This window comes from Poromitra crassiceps (genome assembly GCF_964638095.1).
Source record: "Poromitra crassiceps genome assembly, chromosome: 3".
Taxonomy (NCBI): Eukaryota; Metazoa; Chordata; class Actinopteri; order Beryciformes; family Melamphaidae; genus Poromitra; species Poromitra crassiceps.
Genome location: NC_139625.1, coordinates 10,595,647 through 10,605,646, shown reverse-complemented (window position 1 = coordinate 10,605,646; position 10,000 = coordinate 10,595,647). Strand labels below are relative to the sequence as shown.

The 10,000-nt window shown below is 45.9% G+C and overlaps 1 protein-coding gene across 1 annotated transcript in view; it reads right to left on the bottom strand.

The window, feature by feature from the left end:
- The window catches only part of LOC310772958 (diacylglycerol kinase zeta-like), a gene marked incomplete at both ends in the record, with an annotated part of 167,655 nt that overhangs the window by 47,616 nt on the left and 110,039 nt on the right, over nucleotides 1-10,000 (bottom strand). The window contains 2 exons of the mRNA XM_083632913.1: nucleotides 1,593-1,735; nucleotides 2,541-2,581. Coding sequence (XP_083489039.1) covers nucleotides 1,593-1,735; nucleotides 2,541-2,581 — 184 coding nt within the window. The remainder of the gene's footprint in view (nucleotides 1-1,592; nucleotides 1,736-2,540; nucleotides 2,582-10,000) is intronic.

Here is a 10,000-nt window from a genome sequence, read left to right as displayed (position 1 = left end):
GGGGGAGGAAGAGGAGGCAGCTGTGTGTTTACCTGGGAGTGGAGGGTGACGGTGTGGGGGAGGAAGAGGAGGCAGCTGTGTGTTTACCTGGGAGTGGAGGGTGACGGTGTGGGAGAGGAAGAGGAGGCAGCTGGGTGTTTACCTGGGAGTGGAGGGTGACGGTGTGGGAGAGGAAGAGGAGGCAGCTGGGTGTTTACCTGGGAGTGGAGGGTGACGGTGTGGGGGAGGAAGAGGAGGCAGCTGGGTAGACAAAGACTTGATTGGAGGTGTGATTGGAGGGGCTTTCCCTAAAGGGCAGAAAACCAGGGACGGGTTGAACTTAAAGAGCATGGTGCCGCTTAAAAGAAATATGACTTTACATTTTGGGCTCATGATTAGTACGAAAATACCCCAAAAGACTGTTTTTTTTTACAGGACCCCATGCAGGGCAGAAATATGGAGAAAAACGTGGCATTCTAAATGGGCGTTCAACACCTGTGACATCACTTGTTGCCGGACGTTCTGCTGGGGCTGATTACAGGGACGCAAAGTCTTTTGTCATAGGCCATGTTATTTGAAAGGTTTGTGCCAAGTACAGTACATGCCATGCCAGACAATCAACAGGGATGTTGAGATAGGAAATGAGGATTTTAAACTGTTTATGAATTGTTTATTAACTTTTCGAAATAAAATATGCTTGGATAAGAGTCATCGGTTGGTCTGTCATGAAACATAGGTGCAACTAAGGTAAGTAAGGTAAGGTATGTAAGGTATGTCCCAACATTTGATAAAACTTCCCTGGAAATGATCCAAAATGCCCCGAAACATATTTCACAAGAAAAGCCCTGGTAAAAATGTCCTAAACTGGCTTCAAGTCACCTGGCATCCTGGTTGAGTGGAGTTTGCCGTGTTTAAAGTCCCCCTTCAGTCAGTGTTTCTACATGTTTAATGTGTTAGTGTTCTATTTCAAACGTTCTCCGCGTTCTATCAGCGCCTGCTGTATAGTCGCACATCATCTGACTCTGTGCTAATACACCAAGGAGATATGCCTGGAGTAACAGTGCACGTTATGTCGGAAACAATGTTCCTCTATAGCTTAGATGCAAGGAATAGCCGCATTATTGCTGAGATCTCATCAACTGGTCAACGGATTTCAAAACTGATGCCCCCGTTGGAAAGAGCATGAATTGAAATGGTTAACAATGTGAATGTTTTGGCCACTCAGTGGCGTTTTGAGCACGGCAAACATGGTTACCGCCAGCAGGCAGTGAGTGGTCTTAGCTAACATAGCTAGCTATAGCTACTGTTAACATGCCAGCGCGTCCTCACTCAGAATAAAATTTTCATACGTCCCGACTATAGCGTTCCATTGAGTCATAGGTCATCGTTCCATTTTAGCAACCAACTGAACTTTTTGAACTTGAGCACAACATTTAGTTATTTGTTAAAAAATATTTGGTGAACAGTGTGGCTAACATATATGACATATCTTTTAAAATGACATAATACACTGGAGGGGGGGGGCTTTAAGCACTGTGATTGGCCCAAAGGTCCAAACACTGCCCAGCCGGGAAACTATACTTAGCGTGTAAGTGTGTGTGTGATTGACCTACCTGGCGTTTACCTGGCTGGAGGCGGGGTTAACCAGGTCAGGCATGGCCGGGGGGGAGGTGCCTACCGACGTCATGACAACCAGCTCAGGGTCCAAGATGAAGAGCTCTTCCTGGGAGATTTCGGATACGTAGTTTAGATGTTCCTAATAAAACAGAAGGTAAGGGACAGTGTAAGGTATAACCTACGGCAAACTGGACATTGTCACATACTAAGGATGAACCAGGAGTCAGGACCCCGATACAAAGCATTACAATCATCTGACACAAAATATTGATTTAAAAATATTGTGTTGCATGATGAAGTGCTGCATAAAGCTGCGTTCACACCGACCTATTAAAGTTTTTCGCTGGCGTCGAGTTTACATACAAAGTCAATGCAAACGAGCGATTGAGCGTATATTCGCCTGGGAGAAAAATCGCTGGGCGTCCGAGCGGCAGAGACAGAGCGATAGGGAGAAAATTCGCTAGTCGCCCGAGATGAAATATCCCAACTCGAGCGAAATTACGCTGGCATCAGTCGCTCGCTGTTCAACGCTGATTGGCTGCCGTGTGAGAGCGAGTCAAGGATCACACTGGCTTGGAACAAACCGCTGGTTTATTGTGTGGCAACAAACCGCATTGACAGGCTGACAGCTGACATGAAGTGAAGTCTGTACTACCGGTATGGAGCTCGCATTAGGAGCACGCTGATAGGCTTCAGCTTGTAAACAATGACGGTGGCTCGTAGTGGACAAATATCATGACATTGCGTAACGTTATAACCCCCACATGTCCGTCAATTCGTGTGCCTGTTCATGAGCGATTTAAACAGAGCGACAGAGCGATTCCAAAGGGTTGAATCAAGCGACAGAGCGAAAAATAAATATCTTGGTGTGAACACAGCTTAAGATTCCATAAAAATATATATATATCTCAAGCTAGAATCCATGGCTTCAGAGACGAGCTCACCTGTGCTCTGTCTATCCTGTAGAAACGATCTGCCGTTGTTGCTGGAGAGAGACAGAGAGGCACAAGATATTGTGAACCATGAAACTGGAAATAATAAGTGTGATATGAGAGAAATATATATATATATATATAATAAAACCTTACTGAAAACCTTGTCACTTTATTTAAAGGAGAAGTACCCCGGTGGCTTTACAGCTATGGCCCACTTGCTGCTGGTTACCTCATGCACACATTGCCTGCATTTAACATTTACTTTAGGGATGCATGATATTGGATTTTTTTTGCCAATATCCAATATATATTTTCCAACTCTTTTCCGATATATGCGTGGATTTCCCCCCCTCCCCCACCTAATTTCCTATAACATAAAGTCTCTCCTGTAGTGGAATTAACTAACACATTATTATGCCTACCCTTATCATGATGGCCCACTGGCAGATGCAGACATAAATACAATGCTTTTCAAAATATACTGGGCAAAATAAGAAAATCACTTCAACTTAGGTTATGTAAAACATGCAACATGCCATATCTTTATTTATGTAATATTGCCTTTCAAACAAAACTGTAAGTCATCCTACTTAAACAGCATTGGAGGATATCGGCCTGTCATATTGGCAGAAATGTCATATCAGGCCGATACCATACAGTATATCACCGATATCACCGTGCATCACTCATTTACTTTTCACCTTTGAACTGTCAAAGCTAGTTTGAAATGAACTGCTGTCCCGGGGTAACAAAGACGGCCTAAATATCAAGCGGTGGATGTGACAGTGACGTCTGTAAGGCGAGCTGCTGCTGAGGGAGGAGACTGTCAGTGCTTCCTCAGCTGACTGACAGGAAGCAGAGCGCAGCGGAACGCTGTGCTGAGATCAAAACGCCCGACTCAGCCCAACACAATACGGAGAAAAACACAAAGTTTGGCTTCATGTTTACTGCATGGCTTAGCTTGCTCTCTGGGGGGTTGTTTTTCATACCGTATGAGACAGAATAGCAGCAAAAGGCTTCTTCTGAATAGAGGAAATCGAACCCTGCTATCTCCAACTACCATACCTGCCAACACGAGTCTCCATATCTTTAAGCCTTTCTCCTGCTGTGCTCTCGATTGGTGAATTTTAATTCAATTAAATTTATTGTACATGCAACAAACAGCAGCATACACAATACACAGCACAACCAACAGCAGAATACACAATACATAACAGAGAACACGATGCACGGTACAGACAGACTGTGTACAGTACAGACAGCAATAACAGACATGGTTCCAATGTGAATGATGTGTATGAATTTAGCGAGGTTATTGCATGTGGTATGAAAGATTGTTTGTAGATGTAATTTCTCCCATTAATCTCCTGATTTCAATCAAATGACTGCAGCGGGCTCAGTTTAGTGAGGTACAGTATATGGTGTCTGCAGCGGGGCTCAGTTTAGTGAGGTACAGTATATGGTGTCTGCAGCAGGGCTCAGTTTAGTGAGGTACAGTATATGGTGTCTGCAGCGGGGCTCAGTTTAGTGAGGTATCTGGTCTCATATGAAACTGGAAGACCTAAGGCATGGCATGCTAGTGTGTCGAGATTGGTGTGTGCAGCGGGCTCAGTTTAGTGAGGTATATGGTGTCTGCAGCGGGGCACAGTTTAGTGAGGTATCTGGTGTCTGCAGCGGGGCTCAGTTTAGTGAGGTATCTGGTGTCTGCAGCGGGGCTCAGTTTAGTGAGGTATCTGGTGTCTGCAGCGGGCTCAGTTTAGTGAGGTATCTGGTGTCTGCAGCGGGGCTCAGTTTAGTGAGGTATCTGGTGTCTGCAGCGGGGCTCAGTTTAGTGAGGTATCTGGTGTCTGCAGCGGGGCTCAGTTTAGTGAGGTATCTGGTGTCTGCAGCGGGGCTCAGTTTAGTGAGGTATCTGGTGTCTGCAGCGGGGCTCAGTTTAGTGAGGTATCTGGTGGCTGCAGCGGGGCTCAGTTTAGTGAGGTATCTGGTGTCTGCAGCAGGCTCAGTTTAGTGAGGTATCTGGTGTCTGCAGCGGGCTCAGTTTAGTGAGGTATCTGGTGTCTGCAGCGGGCTCAGTTTAGTGAGGTATCTGGTGTCTACAGCGGGGCTCAGTTTAGTGAGGTATCTGGTGTCTGCAGCGGGCTCAGTTTAGTGAGGTATCTGGTGTCTGCAGCGGGCTCAGTTTAGTGAGGTATCTGGTGTCTGCAGCGGGCTCAGTTTAGTGAGGTATCTGGTGTCTGCAGCGGGCTCAGTTTAGTGAGGTATCTGGTGTCTGCAGCGGGCTCAGTTTAGTGAGGTATCTGGTGTCTGCAGCGGGCTCAGTTTAGTGAGGTATCTGGTGTCTGCAGCGGGGCTCAGTTTAGTGAGGTATCTGGTGGCTGCAGCGGGGCTCAGTTTAGTGAGGTATCTGGTGGCTGCAGCGGGCTCAGTTTAGTGAGGTATCTGGTGTCTGCAGCGGGCTCAGTTTAGTGAGGTATCTGGTGTCTGCAGCGGGCTCAGTTTAGTGAGGTATCTGGTGTCTGCAGCGGGGCTCAGTTTAGTGAGGTATCTGGTGTCTGCAGCGGGCTCAGTTTAGTGAGGTATCTGGTGTCTGCAGCGGGCTCAGTTTAGTGAGGTATCTGGTGTCTGCAGCGGGCTCAGTTTAGTGAGGTATCTGGTGTCTGCAGCGGGCTCAGTTTAGTGAGGTATCTGGTGTCTGCAGCGGGCTCAGTTTAGTGAGGTATCTGGTGTCTGCAGCGGGCTCAGTTTAGTGAGGACTTCAGACATCACAAAATAAGCTGGTTAGGACAGTGCTCAAACTTCACCCATGTACACATCTCAGCTCATCGCACTTTGAAGGGCTGAACTGGTTACCTGTGGGAAAGAGAGTAGCTCAGATCAAGTTGGGGGTGTCCTTTAGAATAAGGCAAGCTACAGTCCCCTCTTATCTGCTAAATTATTTTAGCTGGGTGCGTGAGACTCACAATTATTCCACTAGAGGAAGCAATACAAATATAATTCCACAAAGATTTAAGAGTTCTATGGGGCATAATTCCTTTTTGTATACAGCAGGAGTGCTATGGAACCAGTTACCATCCTCTTGCAAAGAACTGGCCACAGAAAGAGGATTTAAGGCCTCCTTGAAAAAGTGGTTAGTGACTGCCTCTATCTGATAGACATATATTAGGTGGGCTAGGCGGCGATGGGTATTTGCTTTCTGATGGTTTTTTATTTTTATTTACTGTAATAATTTGATCAACTCAAGATGTGGTGGAAGATCAATTTAATTTGATTGAGGATGCACTGGCAGGTGTTAATAGTGTGATTCATCTTGTGATTTGTTTGTATATTTTGTTCATGGGCTATAAAGTAGCTCTCTGTCCTGGATGTTGCCTAATGTACCCCCCCCCCCCCCACTCCTTCTCCCCTCTCTACCCCACCCCGCTCCCTATCCCCAGACTCCTCCCCTCTCTACCCTACCCCTCTCCCTATCCCCAGACTCCTCCCCTCTCTACCCCACCCCTCTCCCTATCCCCAGACTCCTCCCCTCTCTACCCTACCCCTCTCCCTATCCCCAGACTCCTCCCCTCTCTACCCTACCCCTCTCCCTATCCCCAGACTCCTCCCCTCTCTACCCTACCCCTCTCCCTATCCCCAGACTCCTCCCCTCTCTACCCTACCCCTCTCCCTATCCCCAGACTCCTCCCCTCTCTACCCTACCCCTCTCCCTATCCCCAGACTCCTCCCCTCTCTACCCCACCCCGCTCCCTATCCCCAGACTCCTCCCCTCTCTACCCCACCCCGCTCCCTATCCCCAGACTCCTCCCCTCTCTACCCCACCCCGCTCCCTATCCCCAGACTCCTCCCCTCTCTACCCCACCCCGCTCCCTATCCCCAGACTCCTCCCCTCTCTACCCCACCCCGCTCCCTATCCCCAGACTCCTCCCCTCTCTACCCCACCCCGCTCCCTATCCCCAGACTCCTCCCCTCTCTACCCCACCCCGCTCCCTATCCCCAGACTCCTCCCCTCTCTACCCCACCCCGCTCCCTATCCCCAGACTCCTCCCCTCTCTACCCCACCCCGCTCCCTATCCCCAGACTCCTCCCCTCTCTACCCCACCCCGCTCCCTATCCCCAGACTCCTCCCCTCTCTACCCCACCCCGCTCCCTATCCCCAGACTCCTCCCCTCTCTACCCCACCCCGCTCCCTATCCCCAGAGGTCCACAATGGAAATAAGCATTTTGGCTTTATTGTGTTTTTAACCTCGATGATTTTTTAATTGTATGTATTCTTGCTGGGCAAAGATGTATGCATATCTTTTTGTAAATTGTCAAATAAATCCAAATCCAAATCCAAATCCATCTGGTGTCACACGAAACTAGAAGACCTAAGCCATGGCATGCTAGTGTGTCGAGATTAGGGGGCTAAATAACACTCCAAAGTTAATCTATTTTCAAAGGGGTCCCTTGACCTCCCACCTCAATATATCTGAATGAGAATTGCTCCTATGGACACCCACGAGTCTCCTCTTTACAGATAGGGTAGCACTATCTGTAAAGATAGTCTAGGGTAGCATGAGCATTTTTCAACAAGGCAGCATACATCGACATGACAATGGAGCACATCAGTGACGGAGCTTCCACGGAGCTGATGGATTTCTCTCTTTTTGGTGGGGGGTTGCTTGGTATGTTGGTGTGTCTCAGTCCCCCACTGTTCGACCTTGCCTTTATCTGTGTCCGTTTACAAAGCAGACAGCCAGTTACTGCTCCTGCTGACTCTAGTCTTCCCCTGCAGTTGCTTCGGATGAATAATTTTTCCATTTCATATTTTCTCTACAATTCAAATTGCTTGTGGACGTTTCTGGCTAGACAGTAGAAGATTCATTTTAAGTTCTCTGGTTTCCTAATAAGGTCAACTGTGTCATCTTGTTTGTTTGATTTGAGTTTAGCATATTGTTTGTACGATTTAGGTTTTGCATTCGGGATGCCGACGAAACGCCCATTCCCTCACTCGTCGGAGCACGAGAGATACTAGTCGTTTAAACGAATAATTAAATTGTCATAATAATAAACAATGCGGGCGGGAGCTGTTGCCCGGATGTAAACAGCACCACTGCAGCATTATTAACAAGTATAATTTTCTGACTTTTGAAAACTTTCTGTTTATGACTAATGTCTGTTTACTATACAGGCTCCTCCATGACCTTGCTCCACCACCATTTAACCAATTTGCGGTTAACCGCAACAGTGGTATTAGAACTACAAGAGCCTCCACTAGAGGGGGCTGTTGTGTCCAATTTCGATCCACAAAATGCAGTCAAACTGCTTTTACAATCACAAGGCGGCACGGTTGTGGAACACCCTGCCAGCTGATGTTAAAGGCTGCAGTACTTTTAAAGGTTTTAAATCCTCGATTAAAAAGTGTCTAAAAGAAGGACAGTCCTGTCGCCATTAGAAGTCTTCTCTCGTCTATCGAGAACATTTTCATTCCTTTAGTTTTAGTGCAGGGAAATGTTGTGTGTTTCTAATTTAATTGGACTAATGTACTGATATACGGATATGTGTAATTCTACTTTTACTCTGTTATGTGTACTGTATCTCCATAGTGTTGTGCACTGGTTTGTTGATGTGGTTTCTGTTGCTGGGAGTGCGTTTTTTTTAAGTATGTTTTGTTTGTCTATTGTACCACCGTCTTCTCTCGCCCAGGGACAACAGATGCAAATGAGCTAAATAGCTATTTCTGGTGCAATATATTTAGTGTGCATTGTCCCTGTCAAATAAACTATACATATAAAGATAAACAAACCAGGCATAATAGTGCCAGTGGAGCATTGGCTGTTATCATAGTGGAAAGGAGCGGAAGGGAGATGGACTAGCGCAATTTGGCAGTATTTTGATTAAATGAAAATATGGTTGTATGTAGGCTTGTCAGACTGACATTCAGCACAGACATGTGGACGCTATGGCATTACGAGTTAGCCAGACAGGCTAACCCGTTATAGCCACACAAGATAACACAGCTTAGCTCACATGGCAAAGAATGACTGCACAAGATTCTTCCACTCAACTTTGTTGAACGCAAAGGCTTCCGAAGGTTGAATGGACTATATTTAGCCTGAATACACGGTGCTGGGAGTGAGTTGTTGATGTTTTATGATGTGCAATGTTCATAAGCAGCGCAAGATGTTGTGAATATTGACGATTATGAGAACGTAATTTAACGGTTTCAAATGGATCTTAAATACACACAGTATTTTTTCAGATGTTGTAACCTTATAGATTAAATTGCGCTCAGTTTTGGTTGTTTTCCTAGTGTTTTCTTACTTATAGACTAGTCGACTAGTCGCCATTAAAATTTCCGTTTAAACGTCGGGAAAATTTGTCGCCACCGGCATCCCTATTTTGCATATCCTTAGTTTGATTTGGGTTTTGCAACTTGTTTGTTTGATTTATGTTTTGCATATTGTTTGTTGGATTCCTTCGTTGCAAGTGGGCTTAATCCACTGTTGAGGATGTAACTGTACGTACATGAGGATGTAACTGTACGTACATGAGGATGTAACTGTACGTACAGTAGTAGACCTTGATGAGGGCATAATGTTGCATGCTTTTAGAAGTTTTATTAGTATGAAACGCATGACCACAATACTCACAGCTACATTGTGTCATTGTGTTACTTGTGGATGGTATTATAGTGGAAATAGATGGTCGCCCTTTTTTGCTGGGGACCCCCTGGACCCCCTCAAGGACGCCACTTTGAGAACCACTGCTCTAAATAACAGGCATAGTTCCATCAGATGCTATTTATTGGTGAATGTCATCCATACAATATTAATCACATACAGCTGCTTACCAAAAATATCACAGAGGAAAAACATGCTTCTACTATAGAGGCTTGACTTCTTTCATGTTACATACTTTCACAAGCAAGCACACACACACACACACACACACACACACACAGACACACACACCCCACACACACACACACACACACACACACACACACACACACACACACACACACACACACACACACACACACACACACACACACACACACATGTTTGAGCAGAGTCTAGGTGGAATTGAGCAGAGATCTGTAGCTATATAAAGATGACAACAGCTGGCTGACTAACAAGGCAGACAGAGAGAGAGAGAGAGAGAGAGAGAGAGAAAAGAAGGCAGAAGTGTGTGAGCAAGACAGAGAGAGCTGTGCGGTTAATCCTGTTAACAACCAATCACGGACATGACCTCTGTTATTCGGATGGAGAGACTTACAGTATAGGTCCTGAGGATCAATTCGCTTAAAGTCCCTGGAAACCAGATTTTTTTATTTTTTTTATTTAGCATTTTGAGTTCATCACATCACAGGAACCTATGTTAATAAGCCACCAGCCAAATTTGAACGATGATGAACGTCGCAAAGTATATGAATTTAGGTTTGACAGTCATGACAAAAGTCATGAGAATCAATTCGATTTTAGACT